Source organism: Nerophis ophidion, linkage group LG17 (assembly GCF_033978795.1).
Source record: "Nerophis ophidion isolate RoL-2023_Sa linkage group LG17, RoL_Noph_v1.0, whole genome shotgun sequence".
Lineage (NCBI taxonomy): Eukaryota > Metazoa > Chordata > Actinopteri > Syngnathiformes > Syngnathidae > Nerophis > Nerophis ophidion.
In genome coordinates, this window is record NC_084627.1 from 29,297,279 (window position 1) to 29,317,870 (window position 20,592).

Consider the following 20,592-nt stretch of genomic DNA (forward strand, 5'->3'; position numbering starts at 1 on the left):
ATGTAAATGCAGACAATATACCATTTACCGCGGCCATTTCCGGACTCAATTAGCAGTGACAAACGAGGGATCACTGTAATTTTTATTTAAAAAAAAAAAAGATTTCATGTGGTATATTGTAAATTTTTCATAGAGCCATCATAGTAAATGTATGTGTTTTTGTTTTTTAATCTGACGTCCTGTAGCTGACTTGTACTCCTTCACTTTACAGAGCTAATTGTTTTGCTTCTCTTGTGCTTACAAGGCCTGACAACAATGAGTCTGCTCCAGGATAAAAAACATCAAGCTGGAAAAAGATGGAATATTTCTGGCTCGGTGGTAAGTGCCTTTGAGCCATACCTGCTGTCTCGCTACAAAGACACCATGACTCTGTGGGATCGTCGTGATGGGCGCCCCGTTCAAGATGTGATTGTGAAAGGTCAAGTGGTCAATGTGATGACTGCACTTGAGGACATACATGCAGGTTCATTTCTCACTGTTTATATCCTGACTGATTTAAAGGCCAATTCCAGCTATTTAAAGTTAACTGTCTACCTAAGGTTATATTCATTAGGTAAAAGATTTCCTGTTTAATTTCCATAGTACCTGTTACTGTGATCTGCAATAAGCCAGCTATGCTGTGTCGAGACACATCTATCTGCCTCGCTCCAAACCAACTGTGTGATGGCAAGGAAGATTGTCCTGATGGAGATGACGAAGATTTTTGTGTTAAAACATGTCCGTCCAAAGGTAAAGTCCCACTTAATTATTTCAAATGTTGATGTTCTGTTTTCAAAGAGTTCATAGTTTTCTGTATTACTGCTCTTGTTTTACTGTAATTGCTAGACGATTTTAAGTGTAAAGACCGGAGGAGATGTGTGTCCAAGACTCTCCTCTGCGACGGACGTTCTCATTGCTACGATGGCTCTGATGAGGTTGGCTGCCCTACTGTTGCCTTGCCGGTGACTCAAGCAAATGTTCTCAAGTGTCGCAAGGGCTATAGGCAATGCAAAAACGGGGCAGAGTGTGTATCATACAGCCATGTGTGCGATGGAGAGAGAGACTGTAAGGATGGGTCAGATGAAGAAGAATGTGATGGTGAGAAACCTTAAGTTTAAAGTTTGATTACAACAAGGACGGTACATTAATACACTTCTGTAGATGTATCAATTATAGCCAATGAACTGATTTTCAAATGTTGCTCCAAGGATTTTAACAATTTAAATCTTCGTAATCATGTAGTTTATTTGAACTTTAATTCATTTTCATTTATATGTCCAACAGAACAGCATGTGACCGCACCAAAACCATCCATTGAAGCATCAAACAAAATTGTACCTACAAGTTCTGTACCATCTCTGCCGTCGTGCATCAGTCCCTCTGTGCTTTGTCCTCATCCTTCTGTTGGCCTCTGCATCACCCCAAAGCAATTTTGCGATGGGCAAAAAGACTGTCCAGATGGCTCTGATGAAGATAACTGTGTTAAAAGATGTCCCTCTAAAAGTCAGTCACAAATACAGAACATTATGTACTTGTAATCTTCTTTTTAATTGTTTTATTTCTTGATTCCACCCTTAGATGATTTCCGCTGCAAGGATCGTAGAAGCTGCGTTTCTAGGAGCCTCGTTTGTGACGGCCGTGCTCATTGTCACGATGGCTCTGATGAAGTTGGCTGTGCCGGTGTCGAAACCCCTGCTAGCCAAGAAAAGGATTTGAAATGTCTTGTGGGTGCTAAGCTCTGTCAGGATGGGAGTGAATGTGTGCTCTTCAGTCACGTGTGTGACGGAGAGTTCGACTGCGCAGATGGTTCAGATGAAAAGGGATGTGGTGAGTTTATATATTTTTCTAAGGTATGTAAGGAAGCTCAATGTGAAACTTTACCTGTAAGCTATTTAATCTATTTTCAGACACTACCAACCCTGTAAAAAAACCCCACCTGAATCAATCACCTTTACCCATTAATGCTCAACCTCCAAGCAAACCTGCCTGTCAGAGACCTTCATTTATTTGTCCAGATTCTTCATGTATTCTACCAACACAGTTATGTGATGGAATAAAAGATTGTCATGATGGATCGGATGAGAACTGCATAAAACAATGCCCAAATAAATGTAAGTTTGATGCTTTTGATTTTTTTTCTTAAACATGTTTATATAGTCAGATTTTTCTGCACATTTCAGTGGACTTTCTCTGCAATGACCGACAAAGCTGTATCTCTAAGAGTCTGGTTTGTGACGGCCGATCTCATTGCCACGACAGCTCAGATGAAGTAAACTGTCCAACCGTAACTCCTACCACCTCCAGGGGAAACATCCTGAAGTGCCGCTTGGGCTTCTCACTATGTCGGGATCTTACTGAATGTGTTCCTTTTAGCCATGTGTGTGATGGCGAGAGAGACTGTGGGGATGGATCAGATGAAGATGAATGTGGTAAGACCTTTTTATCAGTTTTGGAGTCTGTATTTTTCTTTTTTTTTTAAATGCCTAATAAATGAGTGTAAAGTTTAGATGACATTTTATCATAACAAAAAAAAATGCTAATGAATAGTTTTTTGTTTTTTTTAACTTTAGAAGCAACTCAAACTCCATCTGTGAAAGCCTTTAATACACCTCCCCCCAAGCCGTCTTGTAGAAGTCCAGCAGTTCCATGTCCCGATTCATTCCTTTGCATCAGCCCAACACAGATATGTGATGGAACAAAAGATTGTCCTGATGGATCGGACGAGAACTGCATAAAACAATGCCTAAAAAAATGTACGATCTTTTTTCTATGATATATATGGGATTGATCTAATATTTTACCCCCCCCCCCCCCCCCCCCCCCCCCCCCCGTATGTTCCACAGTGGACTTTCTTTGCAAAGACAGGCAAAGCTGTATCTCCCAGAGTCTTGTTTGCGACGGCCGAGCTCATTGCCGTGACAGCTCGGATGAAGTCAATTGTCCAACTGTAGCTCCGCCCACCACCCAAGGAAAGGCCCTGAAGTGTCGCTTGGGCTTCCGACTATGTCGGGATCAGACTGAATGTGTTATTTTTAGCCACGTTTGTGATGGAGAGCGGGACTGTGCAGATGGATCAGATGAAGATGAATGTGGTCAGTATGTAGCATTTAAGGAAAATGGCAGCAGATTTGTCCTTAGACTTTAACTCATTTTCTTCAATACAAAAGTGACAATTTCAAGTTTCGTTTATATCCTTTGTTTTGGGTAATGAGACCCTAAACTTGTATACTTTTTGTTCACTTTCAGAAGCAACAGAAACTCGATCTTCTGTAGAAAATCCAAGCTCAAATCAATTGCCCCCATCCAAGGAACCCATTAATAGTCCTTCCCCCAAGCCATCCTGTAGAAGTCCATCAATGCTGTGTCCAAATTCATTCCTTTGCATCAGTCTAAAACAGCTTTGTGATGGGACTAAAGATTGTCCTGATGGATCAGATGAGAACTGTCTGACAAGATGTGTTTATGAGGGTAAGTAGTAAAATTATTATTATTAATCTATATTCATAATGTAGTTATTTTGCATCACCTAGTCTATACTCTACCTCAGGTGAGTTTCTGTGCAAGGATCGTAGGAGCTGTGTCTCGAAGACTCTGGTTTGTGATGGACGCTCTCAGTGCCACGATGGCTCTGATGAAGTTGACTGTTCGACTGTAGCTCCCCGCTTGACTACCACAACTGTCCTGAAATGCCATACAGGCTCAAAGCTATGCAACAATGGCAAGGAATGTGTTTTATACAGCCACGTTTGTGATGGAGAAAAGGATTGCTTGGATGGATCTGATGAAGACGGATGCCAGAGAACCTGTAAACAAGGTTAGCATAATTTTGTAGTCAAATATTTTATTCAAGAGATCACAACTAAGCTTAGCACAGGCTTTTAGTATGTGGTGTAAATTATTTAATTTGAAGTAGATTCTTTTCCTAGATCTACATTTAATTTGTACTCCAACCCAGGTGAATTTCAGTGTGCTCATGGTGCAATGTGCATCCCTGAGGTCCAAGTTTGTGACGGGAGGGCTCAGTGTCGTGACCGTTCTGATGAACTGAACTGTTGGGAACAAAGCAAAAGCTGCGAGTATCGCTGTGCAGATGGCCACCGCTGTATCCCAAATAAATTCTTGTGTGATGGAGAGCTAGATTGCCGGGATGGCACGGATGAACTCGGCTGTGGTGAGTGTTCCGGTCAAACCTGTTAATGTTCTCAAAGCAGGTTTTAAAATAAAAATGTAATTTAAAAAACGGAAACAAATAAGTCATTAGTTAACAAAAGCTGTATTTTTCCAGATCCTGTGACCATAACAGCCACACCTATGCTTTGGAGTCCTGAATCAGTTTGCATTGCTCCTTCAGTTCGCTGCCCAGGTTCATCATTGTGTATCTCTCAAAATCAGCTCTGCGATAGAAAAAAGGACTGTCCTGATGCATTTGATGAGAAGGACTGTATATTCCAGTGTAAGAGCCGAAGTAAGTTCCAGTAGCTGTTCTGATACATGAACGTCCCAACGTTGCTCATGCTGACTCTTTATCTGTATGCATTAGCTGATTTCTTGTGCAGTGACCGGCGAAAGTGCATCCCCACAATCCACGTGTGCGATGGCCGTGCCCACTGTCCAGACAGCTCAGATGAGCGGCAGTGTGAATCAGTGGATCTTGCCACTCCTTGTAAGCAACTAAGAAGAAGAAAACTGATTCTGTTCATGATGTAGAAGATAACTCTGTAAAATGTAGAGGCAGAAAAGACAAAGGATTTTTGCCTCTCAAACATGCACAAGTTATGCAAATGTATACATTTTAACCAATGTACCATAATCTTAAGAAATTCAAATCAATAATGTCCCTTTTTCAATGCTAAGCTTCCCTGGACAAAAATGATGCCAGGTCACCTCTGAAATGTCGCAAAGGATTCAAGGCTTGTAAAACTGGCCTGGAGTGTGTGATGTATAGCCACGTGTGTGACGGCGAGGATGACTGTCAGGATGGATCAGATGAAGAGGCATGTGCCACTAACTGCAAATCAGGTTTGTGTTTAACTTTGATATTTAAAGCAAACTTTTTTTTTAAATATGCTGTATTCTAAAATTGTCATTAATTCTGTAGATGAGTTTGAATGTCAGCACGGTAATCGATGCATCGCACCAGAGAAGGTATGCGACGGACAGTATGACTGTCGGGACCGATCCGATGAAATGGACTGTGAAAGTCTAACTTCGGGCTGTCAGCACCTTTGTGATAAGACACGCTGCATACCTGCAACCTTCCTGTGTGATGGCGAGCGAGACTGTGTTGATGGATCAGATGAGAAGAAATGTGGTGCTCGGCTTAATTATTAATTAGAAAAAATATTTTGATGACCATAAAACGGTACCTGTTTCCATTTTGTCAGGTTTGGCGGCCTGTGAAGTTGAACAATACCGTTGCATTAGCGGCCAGTGTGTATCTGAGGCTCTTCGATGTGACGGCTACGCTGACTGCAGTGACCGATCTGATGAGCTCGACTGCGCAAGACCCCCACGCTGCCCCACAGAACTGCGATGCCCTCACAGTCATGAGTGCCTGCAGAGCGAATGGCTATGTGATGGCGAGGAAGACTGCAAAGATGGCTCGGACGAAAAGGCAAGGCCGCACTGAGATGTCATCCAAAATATCTGCTTTTTTCCTTCAATTTGGTGTTCCTTGAATGCAGAACTGCTTGACTAAACCTCCGTCGTGTAGAGAATACCAGTGGCAGTGTGGAGGCAGCAGTCAATGCATTCCTCTATTCTGGAGGTGTGATGGGAAGACGGACTGTCAAAACAGCATGGACGAAGGCAAATGTAAGAGATTAATGCTTAAAATGGATTTGAAATCATTTTTATAAATCTGTGAGCAGCATTGACCATGTCCTTGGCCCCCCACATGACTGAGGTTTCACACCGTCTGGTTAACTGTTTTGGTAATTTCCTTGTGGCACTGAGACAAATTCAAGAGAGTGACCCTTTTGAATAACTTCATGATATCATATGCACTAATTATGATCAAGTGCATTCCTTGTGGAAAAAATTTACATTGTGGTGAATAATCTTTACAATCACCAAGGTTTGTAGCGTAGGCTTAAGCCTGCAAATTGTCCATCTGTTTAGTATTTGTGATTTTAATTTTGCAAACTTAAGTTTTAAGTCAAGACACCCAAAAATCCACTTGAAATATGATGAACGTTACAGTTCCAACAGGGGCTGCACACTGGTATCGCAAGGGGCTCAATCCCTTATTAAAAATACTGTGTAAGCTAGCATTCGCCCTGTCTTGTTTGGTCCATGCTCAGACTGTTTATCCTGCATTTGTTTTTAAGGCAAGGAGAGAAAGTGCCCTTCTCATCTTTATCAATGTGGTAGTGGTGAGTGTGTGAACATGCGACTGGTGTGCAACGGCTTCACCAACTGTGCTGACAGTTCAGACGAGGGTGTGGGATGCACACTGCGCAACTGCTCCAGTCCATTAGCTCCTCGTTGCGAACATAGTTGTGTCAGCACACCAAATGGACCGGTCAGTAAAACAAGAAAAGTTCTGTTATTTTAGAAGGCACAGCTGTACTTTGTAGTTCTATAATATGTATTAATTAAACATACAAATATGTATCCCATCTCACAAGATGAGACTTCATAACTGAAGGAGTCTACATTTGCTATTTCGACCAGCTTAGTTTGAAATACACATTTTGTCCATCTTTGCAGAGGTGTTATTGTGCAGCAGGTTTCACACTACATTCTGGTGGTGCGTCTTGTGTGGACACCAATGAGTGCAATTTGTTGCAGCATGAGGCATGCAAACACAGCTGCATTAACACTCGGGGATCCTATGTGTGCCATTGCCACCCTGGGTTCTACCTAGAACCAGACAACAAAAGCTGCAGGACAAAGGGTATGTGGTTTTGTTTCACCTAATCTAAAAGCATTCAAAATATCACAGCTTTTGCTTGATCTCGTTTGTCATGACATTTGGAGCACTTTCATGCAATTACTTTCAGGAGGAAGAAGGGACACACGTCAGTCTTGTCCAAGACATGTACTTTTTTTTTTTTCCAACCATAAATCTTTGTGTTACATGTCCTTTTGAAGTCCAGGAAAGATTTACCTGATTATATTGAGCATTAAACTGGGTGCCATTTGTATTAAATTGACAGTTTGATTTAAACATCTATCTTGATCATTCGAATGTTGAGTAATGAATCAAAGATGGCTTAAACATGAATATAGAATAAATAGGACTGGCAATGATTTAAAATAAGACTTTCTTTTTAGATGAGCCACTGCTGCTGGCATCAGTTCAGTCAGAACTGTTACTTCTCGGCGTTCATAGTGGCACCTTACGTCTTCTGTCTTCTGCCAATCGACCTGTTTTTTCACTGGATTACCACTGGGCTCAGCAGAGAGTTTACTGGCTGAGTCCCGACTACCAGAGCATCCGTTGGGCTGACATGACAAAAGACTCCAACAAAAAAGGGACTCTTATCAAAGGTGCACACTACAATTTCTGCCTAATTACAACTACATTCCTCTGGAGATTAATGTAGCATGATGAGAATTTTTTTTTTTTACTGTCTCAATTTGTCAACACTGGAATTTATTTTTTTACAGGAGTGAAGTCTGATTTCATTGCCATAGACTGGGTTGGTAAAAACCTATACTGGGTGGATGGACTAGTTGGACAGATTCTGGCAATGCGACTTAGCGATACTAAAGTAAAATCTCAGGATTACATTGTGGTCCTGGCTGAAGATCTCGAGCAGCCCCGCTCGCTGGTCTTGCTGCCACACAGAGGGTGAGGTACCCTGTCAGGACAGTTGAATCCTCACCCTGAATTGTTATATTTTCGATTGAAAACATATATTTCAGGTTGATGTTGTGGTCTGAGATTGGCAGCACCCCTCGGATCCAGCGGTCTGGGATGGACGGCTCAAAGAAGAAGGTCGTGGTGAGCAGTGGCTTGAGCTGGCCTGTAAGTTTGGCGTATGATTTCCTGGATGACCGTGTGTACTGGGCTGATGAGAAGATAGGCTGCATAGGCTCTGCCACCCTGGATGGAGATTATATAAAGGTGTGTATGTATACAAAGATGTACAATCATAGTCAAAAGTTTACATACACTTGTAAAGAACATGTCATGGCTGTCTTGAGTTTCCAATCATTTCTACAACTCTTATTTTTTCTGATTAATTCGAGCACATACTTGTTGGTCACAAAAAACATTTAAGGTTGGCTCTTAATTTTTTTTTTTTTTAATGAGTCTACTGAAAATGTGACCAAATCTGCTGGATCAACAATATAAATAAAGCAATGTTTACTTAAATGTCCCTTAGCAAGCAATAAGGTGCTTTTGGTAGCCATCCACAATTATGGTTAAATGTTGACCACTCCTTGACAAAATTGGTGCAGTTCAGCTAAATTTGTTGGTTTTCTGACATGAACTTGTTTCTTCAGCATTGTCAACACGTTTAAGTCAGGACTTTTGGGAAGGCCATTCTAAAACCTTATTTCTAGCCTGATTTAGCCATTCCTTTACCACTTTTGACGTGTTTAAGGTCATTGTCTTTTTGGAACACCCAACTGCGCCCAAAACCCAACCTGCTAGCTGATGATTTTAGGTTGTCCTGAAGAATTTGGAGGTAATCCCCTTTCATTGTCCCTTTTTAATCTGTAAGGCAACAGTTCCATTGGCAGCAAAAACAAGCAGAGAGCATAATACTACCACTATAATGCTTGATGGTAAGCATGGTGTTCCTGGGATTAAAGGCCTTCCCTTTTCTCCAAACATAACTGGGTATTTAGGCCATCTGACCGCAGAACTTTCCTCCAGAAGGTCTTATTTTTTGTCCATGTGATGTCAGATGGAAAAAAAAAATTGAGCTGTTTGGCCACAATAAGCAGCAAGATATTTGGAGGAGAAAAGGTGAGGCCTTTAATCCCAGGAACACCATTCCTACCATCAAGCATGGTCGGGGTAGTATTGAACTCTGGGCCTGTTTTGCTGCCATTGGAACTGGTGCTTTACAGAGAGTAAATGGGACAATGAATATGGAGGATAACCTCCAAATTCTTCAGGACAACCTAAAATCATCAGCCCGGAGGTTGGGTCTTGGGCGCAGTTGGATGTTCCAACAGGACAATGACCCCAAACACGTCAAAAGTGGTAAAGGAATTGCTAAATCAGGCTTGAATTAAGGTTTTAGAATGGCTTTCCCAAAGTCCTGACTTAAACCCCAGTGAGGAAATGGGGGCAAGGGGCGTGGTTATTTACAGCTGTGTGCGCAGTTGTGCACTACACTTTCTAAAGTAGATGTTGTCACATGTGCAAGATTGATTGATTGATTTGAAACTTTTATTAGTAGATAGTACAGTACATATTCCGTACAATTGACCACTAAATGGTAACACCGCAATACGTTTTTAAACTTGTTTAAGTCGTGGTACAAATGTATACTATCAGTATAATAGTCATCACACAAGTTAATCATCATAGTATATACATTGAATTATTTACGTTTACAATCCGGGGGTGGGATGAGTTGTGGTTATCAGTACTTCAGTCATCAACAATTGCATCAACAGAAAAATGGACATTGAAGCAGTGTAGGTCTTACTTGGTAGGATATGTACAGCGAGCAGAGAACATAGTGAGTTCAGATAGCATAAGAAAAAGTATATACATTGGATTATTTACATTAGGTTATTTACAATCCGGGGAGATGGGATGTGAATGTAGGAGGATAAAGGGTTGAAGTTGCCTGGAGGTGTTGTGCTGGTGCATGTACAGTAGATGGCAGTATTGTCCTGTTTAAGAGTCACATGCTGTTTACGGCAGACAAACTGCCTTACGCTAGAGTGGTAGATGTAAACTTGACTGGTGGTGTTGTGTTACTGCGCTGGGAGGACATTGATGAAACTGCCTAACAAACTCACATAAGAAACCAAGAACTCGCCCTCGATCATTCTACAGTTATGATAATCTACAGTTATAACGTCATTGGGCAGACACACTCTCCGACACGTCACTCAGGTCCTCATGGAGCTGGAGGGGGCATGGCCTCCAGGTCCGCTTGAATTTCGGGAGATTTTCGGGAGAAAATTTGTCCCGGGAGGTTTTCGGGAGAGGCGCTGAATTTCGGGAGTCTCCCGGAAAATCCGGGAGGGTTGGCAAGTATGGTGTACATACATGTGTCTATGTACAGTGTGTGTGTATATATATATATATGTATGTATATATATATATATATATATATATATATATATATATATATATATATATATTTATAAAGGTGGATGTCTTAAGGCAGAGGCTTGCCTTTGACACAGGTGAGCATAAGCATGTGCATCAGTTCTGTTTATGCGAAGAGTTTTCATGTAAAATTTGAATTTCTCAATTCTTCCCACTTGCTAGATCCTTCAGTTAGCTGAAACTCCAAGCCCATTTTCTGTGGCAGTCTTCAATGACCGGCTTTTCTGGTCAGACACAAAACGAAGAACCATCCGCTCAGCTGACAAAAACACTGGCAAAGATCAGAAGGTCCTTCTGAAGAGACCAGGACAGCCTTTTGGGCTACAGGTTTGTGACCTTTCTAAAGTAGATATCACTGATGGTCATTAATTGATAAAAAAAAAAAAAACAGTGCTTTAATGCCAATGTACCAGTCAGGTACATGTTTGGGTTGTTTGGCTTGTTTCAGTTAACATTTTTGAAAGATGCCACAACTGATGATTAAAATGTTTGGATAGTCATGTTTACATGCATAGACAACCACATGATATCACTAAGTAATTATGACTATTATATATGTATGTTCTGTGTATGTGTGTTATATGCATATAATATATATATGCACATATGTCATCTTTCCAGGTGATGCATTCCCTCTCTCAGCCCTCTATATCAAACCTCTGTGACCAGCTGCAATGCTCCCACCTTTGTCTCCTGACCCCAGCGCAGAAGGCACTAGTTAAAGAGCCAGCAGCAGTCTGTCGCTGCCCAAAGGGGCTTCTACTTTCTAAAGACAAGATCAGCTGCTCTCTGCCTTTGGAATCAACTTTTATCTTGCTTCTGTCCAACACAAAGGTCTATCAGGTAGTAGTTTCTTTTTTCAGTTAGTGTTTTATTTCAATCCAAACTTACCTATGACCTTACCGTATTACTTGCAGATTTACCTAAAGTCCTTGCGTAGTGATGGGGTTGGTCTGAAAAATATGCCGAACAGCCGTGTTATGGCTCTTCCCGGTGTTGTTAAGGCCTCAGGATTCGACGTATCTATCCAAGCTTTGTCTTTATATATGGCTGATAGTGGCCATGCTACTGTAGATCTGTTGAACTTAAGTGGTCCCAGATCCAGGCAGGGACTGACACCAGCTGGGCGCATTCTAAGTCTTAAGGTATGCATAGTTAACTTCAGAAACATATCTATAATATAATACAATGTCAACCTTATTAACTGTTAAATGTAAGCCCTTGTTAAATCACTTCATTTTTTGTGATCCACAAGGATGATTCAGTCGTGGCTCTGGCTGTTGACTGGGTGACCTCCAACCTCTACTGGAGCAGTAAAAAAAAGCCTAATCTCTATGTGACCACTCTTCATAAAAGCTACACCACATCTCTGCTGCAGGGATCACTGGCGGTAAATTGGGATCATGAAATTGCTCACTAGCATGGCCGTAACTACCATTGAGGACACTGAAGTCATGTCTGTATTTTTTTTTTTTTTTTTTTGAGAAAAATGATATGAATGATTGTAAATGTACTTTGTGTAGGTCAGGACATTCATACAGCGTGCACTGTACATCACCTAGCGTAGGTCTTCCTCTCTCAAACAATCTTTAGTCATGCAGAGTCCGCTGTAACGCAAAAAAGTCCACTTTTACTTTTGACATAATCTGAAACGTAATGTGCTGTAAACAAAACGTTAACAGGGAAGGGGTGGGGGCATTCTGCGTGAAGAAGCACATAAAAAATATTTAAATTATTGAATGACATGGCGCCTCATATATTTTACCCCAAATGTATTCCTGGCCATGTCATGCTCTGTCACTGATTCAAATATGAAAATAAAATGTCCTCCATTGCTTCTGATGGCTCCGTGGCGGATGTCATTAGCACTTGCAGTGCAAAGCAGAACATCTGAAGTTCGGACCGCTGTTGTCTTTGAAATGGTGGTATGTATTCTAAAAAAAAATTGAATGTTGAAAATGTTACGTATGTTAAACTTCCATCCATCTTCTTCTGCTTATCGGAGGTCGGTTCGCGGGGGCAGCAGCCTAAGCAGGGAAGCCCAGACTTTCCTCTCCCCAGCCACTTCGTCCAGCTCTTCCCGAGGCGTTCCCAGGCCAGCCGGGAGTCAGTCTTCCCAACGTGCCCTGGGTCTTCACCGTGGCCTCCTACCGGTCGGACGTGCCCAAAACTCCTCTCTAGGGAGGCGCTCTGGTGGCATCCTGACCAAATGCCCGAACCATCTCATCTGGCTCCTCTTGATGTGGAGGAGCAGTGGCTATACATTGAGCTCCTCCCGGATGGCAGAGCTTCTCACTAAGGGAGAGCCCCGCCACCCGCTTGTACCCGTGATCTTGTCCTTTCGGTCATAACCCAAAGCTCATGTTCATAGGTGAGGATAGGAACGTAGATCGAACGGTAAATTGAGAGCTTTGCCTTCCAGCTCAGCTCTTTCTTCACCACAACAGATCGATACAGCATCCACATTACTGAAGATGCCGCACCGATCTGCCTGTCTATCTCACAACCTACTCTTCCCTCACTCGTTAACAAGACTCCTAGGTACTTGAACTCCTCCACTTGGGGCAGGGTCTCCTCCCCAACCCGGAGATGGTACTCCACCCTTTTCCGGGCAAGAACCATGGACTCTGACTTGGAGGTGCTGATTCTCATCCCAGTCGCTTCACACTCTAATGCAAAAGGATCCAGTGAGAGATGAAGCTCATGGCCAGATGAAGCCACCAGGACCATCTGCAAAAAGCAGAGACCTAATCCCGCGGCCACCAAACCAGATCCCCTCAACGCCTTGACTGCGCCTAGAAATTGTCCATAAAAGTTATGAACAGAATCGGTGACAAAGGGCACCCTTGGCGGAGTCCAACCCTCACAGGAAACGTGTCCGACTTACTGCCGGCAATGCGGACCAAGCTCTGACACTGATCGTACAGGGAGCGGACTGCCACAATCATACAGTCCGATACCCCGTACTCCCTGAGCACTCCCCACAGGATTTCCCGAGGTACACGGTCGAATGCCTTTTCTAAGTCCACAAAGCACATGTAGACTGGTTGGGCAAACTCCCATGCACCGTCAAGGACCCTGCCGAGAGCATAGATTTGGTCCACAGTTCTACGACCAGGACGAAAACCACACTGTTCCTCCTGAATCCGAGGTTCGATTATCCGGCAGAGCCTCCTCTCCAGTACACCTGAATAGACCTTACCGGGAAGGCTGAAGAATGTGATCCGAGGATAGTTGGAACACACCCTCTGGTTCCCCTTCTTAAAGAGAGGAACCACCACCCCGGTCTGTCAATCCAGAGGCACCGCCACCAAAGTCCACGCGATGCTGCAGAGTCTTGTCAACCAAGAGAGCCCCACAGCATCCAGAGCCTTAAGGAACTCTGGGCGGCTCTCATCTACCCCTGGGGCCTAACCACTGAGGAGCTTTTTAACTACCTCAGCAACCTCATCCCCAGAAAAGACCATGCATGGTGTTGACAGTGCACTGCTTCCCCTTCCTGAGGCGGCGGATCGGTGGTCCAGAATCGCTTTGAAGTCGTTTTCCATGGCTACTCCTCACTTGTCCGAGTTTTTGCCTCCGCAACCGCTGAAGCCGCACACCATTTGGCTTATCTGTGCCTGTCCGCTGCCTCCGGAGTCCCACGAGCCAAAAGAACTCGATAGGACTCTGTCTTCAGCTTGATGGCATCCTTCATCGCTGGTGTCCACCAACGGGTTCTAGGATTACCGCCATGACAGGCACCAATTACCTTGCGGCCACACCTCCAATCAGCCGCCTCGACAATAGAGGTGCTGAACAACGTCCACTCAGACTCTATGTTCAGCACCTCCCTCGTGACATGTTCATGCTAAATTAAGGATGTTAATTAAAAAAGTGGAGAGTTACAAAATCATGCGGATTATCAGTTGTTGGATGACTAATAGTTATAGCTCAATTAAATATTTTTTTACTCTGGAAATGAATTGTTGGTCAAGGTACTATCATTTGTATGTGTAGGATACACATAATTTCAGCCTTTCAAAGTTCCTTTTGGACAACCATTTGTTGACTTCAGTATTTGTCAAGTCGTAGTTACGGCCCTGCTCACAAGCCTCCTCGCATTAACTTGGTTCAGCCCTCAGAACTTCCTCAAATTGCATTATTTAGAGCAGTGGTTCTCAACCTTTTTTCAGTGATGTACCCCCTGTGAACTTTTTTTCAATCCAAGTATCCCCTAATCAGAGCAAAGAATTTTGGGTTGAAAAAAGAGATTGAGAAGTAAAATACAGCACTATGTCATCAGTTTCTGATTTATTAAATTGTATAGCAGTGCAAAATATTGCTCATTTGTAGTGGTCTTTCTTGAACTATTGGGAAAAAAATGTGTAAAAATAACTAAAGACTTGTTGAAAAATAAACAAGTGATTCAATTTTAAATAAATATTTCTACTCATAGAAGTAATCAACTTAAAGTGCCCTCTTTGGGGATTATAATAGAGATCCATCTGGATTCATACACTTAATTCTAAACATTTCTCCACAATAAAAACTCTAAGATCGATATTTATGGAACATGTCCACAAAAGTGAATATTGCATTGTTGCATTTCTTTTCTCAGTTTATGAACTTCATATTTTGTTGGAGTATTATTCAATAAATATATTTATAAAGCTGAATTGTTGCTATTTTTAGAATATTTAAAAGAAAATCTCACGTACTCCTTGGCATACCTTCAAGTACCCTCATTTGAGAACCACCGATTTAGAGGAAGTACGCTTACTGTATGACAATGACATTAAAATAATACAATTGTAAGTAAATAACATCTGTTTCAGGGCACAACATCCATTGCAGTGCATCCGCCTTCAAGTCAACTTTGCTACACAGCCCTTGTGGCTGGCGGCAAGAGGCAACATGAGGTGAGCTGCGCCTGGATGGATGGGAGCAACAAAGTAGTGCTTTGGAAAAAGTCCAATGTCCCCACATCATTAGTTTTTTCCAACAAAGGGAACACAATCTACTGGGCTGACACAGGTTTGGAGTTCAACCTCATTGAAGTCCATCTTGGTCTCCATTTTTCATCATTGTTTGTTTTTCCTTCAGGAGAAGGCCTAATCTGTTCTATTGGACTTGATGGATCTGGCTTTAAACAGTACAAAACAGGGCCAGGTTTGCTTACTTCTTTCACATACACTGAGAATATCCTGCTCTGGATAACCCTGGAAAAGGGTAAGGATGGTCTCGTTAAACAGTCAACCAATGAAAACTCTACTGCTTTTACTCCAAAGGCCAATGTTTTTTACTTCTGTATATCATGTTGTCTGAACAGTTTTGTACAATAAGCTAAATGTTTACTTTATTACTGTAACTTTATAATATATTTGTGGGCGGTATAGCTCGGTTGGTAGAGTGGCCGTGCCAGCAACTTGAGGGTTGCGGGTTCGATCCTCACTTCCGCCTTCCTAGTCAATGCAGTTGTGTCCTTGGGCAAGACACTTTACCCACCTGCTCCCAGTGCCACCCACACTGGTTTAATTGTAACTTAGATATTGGGTTTCACTATGTAAAGCGCTTTGTCACTTGAGGAAAAAGCGCTCTATGAATATAATTCACTTCACTTGTTGACTATAGGACAGGGATGGGCCACATTTCCAGAAAGCTAAGGACGGCTATTCACTATTTTTGTTTAGAGAACCAGCATTCTCTGTTGTGGACATTTATTTCCTGTTTTAGAGTTACACATTTTTTAAAAAATGGCTATGCAAACCACTGGTGGCCGCTGTCCTTGAAGGTTAAAATGCTCAAAGATCTGCTACAATCTTAACACTGGTTTAAGTTCCTCTATACAACATGAGTGCCCTAGTTTTTATTACATTTCTTTGCTGCAAAAATGGTAGTCTCCAGGTGGATAGCACTGCTATAAAGCGATTTAGTATTCATTTATTTTAGTGAAGTACAAAGTCTCTTAAATTAACCTCTTTTAATTAACCTTGTTCTCCACAATCGAAAGTTTCAGGAGTGAAGGTTCGCAAGCACTGGAGAGCCATCGTTTTTTCTCGTGTGAAGTAAACGCAAGACAAAAGTATGCGTTTTGTTCAGAGCAGAACACACAGAAGCTGATACAAATGACAGAAGAAATATACATTGAAGTAATTTTTTGACAAAAGCAGACTATCTTTGAAACATAGTAAAACTGAATTAATGCAATTTGGTAACAGAAGAACATTTAAAATACAAAGAGACATTTAACGTTTAAAAGAAACCCAATTTTGGGTGTAATAATAGAAGAAATTTAACTGGAAATCCGTCCATCTTCTTCCGCTTATCAGAGGTTGGGTTGCGGGAGTAGCAGCCCAAGAAAGGAAGCAAAGACTCTACTCTCCCCAGTTCCTTCGTACAGCTCTTTCGGAGGGATCCTGAGGCATTCCCAGGCAAGTCAGCAGACAGTCTCCCCAACGTGTTCTGGGTGTTCCCCGTGCCCGAAACACATCCCCAGGGAGGCGTCGAGGGGGCATCCTGACCAAATGCCTGAACCACCTCATTTGGTACTTGGACCCTTTCACTTGGGCCAAGATCTATTCCCCAGCTCGGAGATGGCCCTCCAACATTTTTTTCAGTCAAGGACAATGGACCTGGACTTGGAGGTACTGATTGTCATCCCAGTCGCTTCACACTCTGCTACGAACCGATAGTGAGCGCTGAAGATCCTGACTAGATAAAGCCATCAGGATCACATCTGCAAAAACCAGAGACCTAATCTTATAACCACCAAACCAGATCCCCTCAAAACCCTGACTGCGCCTAGAAATTCTGTCTATAAAAGTTATGAACCGAATTGGTGACATAGGGCAACCCTCATTGGAAGTTGATCAGACTTTCGACACAGACCAAGCTCTGATATCGATCATACGGGGAGCGGACTACCACAATCCGATACCCTATACTTTCTGACCACTCTCCACAAGACTTCCCGAGAGACACTGTCAATTGCCTTCTCCAAGTCCACAAAGCACATGTAGACTGATTGGGCAAACTCCCATGCACCCTCAAGAATCCTGCCGAGAGTATAGACCTGCTCCACAGTTCCAGGATGAAAACCACTCTGCTCCTCCTGAATCCAAGGTTCGACTATCCTGCGTAGCCTCCTCTCAAGTACACTTAAATAGACCTTACTGGGAAGGCTGGGTGTGATCCCATGATAGTTGGAACACACCCTTCGGTTCCCCTTCTTAAAGAGGAACCGCCACCCCGGTTTGCCAATCCAGAGGCACCGTCCTCTGTCCACGAAATGCTGCAGAGTCTTGTCAATCAAGACAGCCCTACAGCATCCAGAGCCTTAAGGAACTCTGGGTGGATCTCATCCACTCACGGGGCCCTTTGACCATAGTTTTTTTTAACTTCCTCTGCAATCTCAGCCTCAGAAAGAGGAGAGCCCTCCAAAGATTTCCTCATAGAAAGAAGTGTAGGTGGGATTGATGAGGTCTTTGAAGTATTCCTTCCACCAATCCACAAAGTCCTGATTTGAGGTCAGCAGCACACCATCCCCACCATATACGGTGTTGACAGTTACTTATTCCCCCTCCTGAAGCAGAGGGTGGTGGTCAAGAATGGCTTCGAAGCCATTCGGGAGTCGTTTTCCTTGGCTTCGCCGAACTTCTCCTATGTCAGTTTTTGCCTCTGTGACTGCCATAAACGCATGTCGCTTGGCCTGTTGGTACCTCTCTGGGGTACCATGAGGCAAAAGGACCTGATAGGACTCCTTAAAATTGACGGCATTTCTCACCGCTGGTGTCTATCAGCGGGTTCTGGGATTACCACCATTACAGGCAACAGCCACCTTGCAGCCAAAGCTTTGATCAGCTGCCTCGACAATAGAGGTACGAAATATGGTCCATTCGGACTCAAGTTCCAGTGCCTCCCTCGTGACATGTTCAAAGTTCTTACATAAGTGGGAATTGAAACTTTCTGAGGGGAGAATCTGCCAGGCGTTCCCAGCAAACCCCCACAACGCGTTTGGGTCTGCCAGGTCTAACCGACTTCTTCCCCCACCATTGGAGCCAACTCTCAACCAGGGGGTGATCGGTAGAATGCTCCGCCCCTCTCTTCACAATGCATGATACCGCAAACCCGATGACAAGCTCTAAAATGCAAAGTGCACATATGGACACTCTTGTTTGAATATGGTATTCATTATGGACAATCTCTGATGAGCGCAAAAGTTTAACATCACACCATTTGGATTCAGATCTGGGCGTATTTTCCTCCCAATTACGCCTCCAAGTTTCACTTTGGTTGCCAATGTGAGTGTTAAAGTCAACCTACCATGGACCCCCGATTTAAAACAGTTGAAAAACTTATTCGGGTGTTACGATTGAGTGATCAATTGTACGGAACATGTACTGAACTGTGCAATCTACTATTAAAAGTTTCAATCAATCAAAAACCCAGCAGAACAAGAGAATCACCTGAGGGAGCACTATCCAGTACTCCCTCGAGGGAATCCAAAAAGGCTGGGTATTCTGAGATGCTGTCAGGACCTGTCTCCCCCCGACCGAAAGTGGAGGGAAGCTACCCACTCTTCTGCTGGGTTGAATCCAATGTTAAGCCTCTGAGCCGAGGGGGACCCACGTTACCTTTTTGGACAGGCCGGGCTATCAGGCGCTCGCCATCGAGCCCCACCTCTGGGCCTGACTCCAGTGGGTGCCCCGGTGATAGGGAAATCTGGTTCCTTGAAACTGACTTTCCATATAGGTCTTCAAGCTGCTTTGTCTGGTCCCTCATCGTGGACCTGTTTGTTGTGGGAGACCCTACCAGGGGGCTTCAGACAACATAGCTCCTAGGATCATTGGGAAACGCAAACTCCTACCACGATAAGGTGGCAGCTCAGAGAGGAGAAGCTGGAAATCTTCTAAAAATATATATTTATAACAAAGTGGCAGAAACATTAATGAATATGTTCTGGACCAAAAATCACTGCATATCTGAGTTACTGTGCAAAAATATGACAATATCTAGACAAGTACACTTATTCACTTGGCATGTTACAAAAAATAAGGATCAGTTGGACTTATACATGAGCAATACATGCAATGATTACAAATGCATTGTAGGCAGCCACCTCCGTTGACATGCTTCACACAAGTCACAATTGATCTGATTGTTAGTTCAAAGCCAATGATTTTGGGGAAATGAGGGTAATTAGTTTTTTTTTTTGTTTTGCCGGTTTATGCGCCATCGTGTTGGTGTCAGTGGCTGCCCTTCACTAAAAATGTAGCGACAGAGTGCATCAAATACGGTCACAAAATTATACTTTATGAAATGAAAGGATGTTTTATTGTATGTTTATAAGCTGGAGTATGTTTTTAACTATATAAAAACTTTTTTCGGTTCATATTGTCCGAAAAACTAACGTCAAAACGATAGCCATTGCATGCTTCCGGGCACAGCCGCACATGTCCTTGGTAGCAGTCATGGGGCCCCTTTTTAAGTTGGCCATGCTTTTAAAACACAACTCTGACGTAGCATTTGTTCAGCAAAGATGTTCTGCTGTATTGCTCATGTACCACAGTGTAATGTTCTTGCCATTCTCATAAAGCCAAAATAAGTTGCATCCTATAGTGAAAGTACAAGGACATTCAACATTTACGATGAAGTTGTTAGTGAACAATGCATATACATTATCTTAATGATTCAAATAAATGTGAGGACTTTAGTGCTGATCAATATTAGCCTTGTTCACCCTTGCAGACGTCCCACAGTGTGTACCATTTCAGGTTTTTAACAAATGGACTGGCTGTACCTGAATTTGTTAGTTTCGCTACACATTTGCTGGAGGATTTGCCATGTTTGTTTTTTTTCTTTCACCCATGTAGATGTCACCAAAATGTGGTTCAGCAATGGCCTCCAGCCTCAACAGTTGTGGTTTGAGACGAAAACCAGCCTGGTGCAAATTAAAGCTTACAGTAATGACAGCCAGGAAGGTGAGAAGTGGTTTGTGCTGATAGAAAAATAAACAATTTCTATTTGTAATGCTCAACACTTGCTTTGTCACTGTAAACCTCACAGAACTCCTGAAGAAGCTAATTGAATAGTGGTTAAAACATTTTAAAGCTTTTGGGAGATGTATACATTCGGAGTGGCACAGTAATGCAGACCAGGGGTCCCCAACCACTGGAACTGTTACCAGTCCGTGGCGCAATTGCTACTGGGCCGCACAGACACATAAAGATATGAACTATCGCATTTTCTCAGACTTGCACCTGTCCCACTAAACACACCAATAAGTTTAATAGATGTATGTTCAAACTCATTTGTTAATGTACATGAGACAATGCACATTAATGGACATAACAAATGTTAACGTGCCAGATTGTAGCTGA

General features: G+C 42.8%; 1 protein-coding gene across 2 annotated transcripts in view; it reads left to right on the forward strand.

The window, feature by feature from the left end:
* Window positions 1-20,592, forward strand: part of LOC133536304 (low-density lipoprotein receptor-related protein 2-like) — a 30,405-nt gene that overhangs the window by 7,700 nt on the left and 2,113 nt on the right. Inside the window, exons 14-43 of one of the 2 annotated variants that reach the window (XM_061876729.1) lie at window positions 245-463; window positions 583-729; window positions 826-1,077; window positions 1,264-1,482; window positions 1,558-1,806; window positions 1,887-2,090; window positions 2,160-2,408; window positions 2,550-2,732; window positions 2,823-3,071; window positions 3,226-3,447; window positions 3,527-3,793; window positions 3,935-4,150; window positions 4,265-4,444; window positions 4,520-4,642; window positions 4,834-4,998; window positions 5,078-5,290; window positions 5,364-5,593; window positions 5,664-5,793; window positions 6,309-6,502; window positions 6,691-6,877; window positions 7,258-7,473; window positions 7,594-7,777; window positions 7,852-8,053; window positions 10,394-10,558; window positions 10,853-11,074; window positions 11,149-11,376; window positions 11,487-11,621; window positions 15,049-15,247; window positions 15,317-15,442; window positions 20,086-20,193. In XM_061876729.1, the coding sequence (XP_061732713.1) occupies window positions 245-463; window positions 583-729; window positions 826-1,077; window positions 1,264-1,482; window positions 1,558-1,806; window positions 1,887-2,090; window positions 2,160-2,408; window positions 2,550-2,732; window positions 2,823-3,071; window positions 3,226-3,447; window positions 3,527-3,793; window positions 3,935-4,150; window positions 4,265-4,444; window positions 4,520-4,642; window positions 4,834-4,998; window positions 5,078-5,290; window positions 5,364-5,593; window positions 5,664-5,793; window positions 6,309-6,502; window positions 6,691-6,877; window positions 7,258-7,473; window positions 7,594-7,777; window positions 7,852-8,053; window positions 10,394-10,558; window positions 10,853-11,074; window positions 11,149-11,376; window positions 11,487-11,621; window positions 15,049-15,247; window positions 15,317-15,442; window positions 20,086-20,193 (5,883 nt within the window). The remainder of the gene's footprint in view (window positions 1-244; window positions 464-582; window positions 730-825; window positions 1,078-1,263; window positions 1,483-1,557; window positions 1,807-1,886; window positions 2,091-2,159; window positions 2,409-2,549; window positions 2,733-2,822; window positions 3,072-3,225; window positions 3,448-3,526; window positions 3,794-3,934; window positions 4,151-4,264; window positions 4,445-4,519; window positions 4,643-4,833; window positions 4,999-5,077; window positions 5,291-5,363; window positions 5,594-5,663; window positions 5,794-6,308; window positions 6,503-6,690; window positions 6,878-7,257; window positions 7,474-7,593; window positions 7,778-7,851; window positions 8,054-10,393; window positions 10,559-10,852; window positions 11,075-11,148; window positions 11,377-11,486; window positions 11,622-15,048; window positions 15,248-15,316; window positions 15,443-20,085; window positions 20,194-20,592) is intronic. The other variant, XM_061876730.1, reaches the window with a different exon arrangement.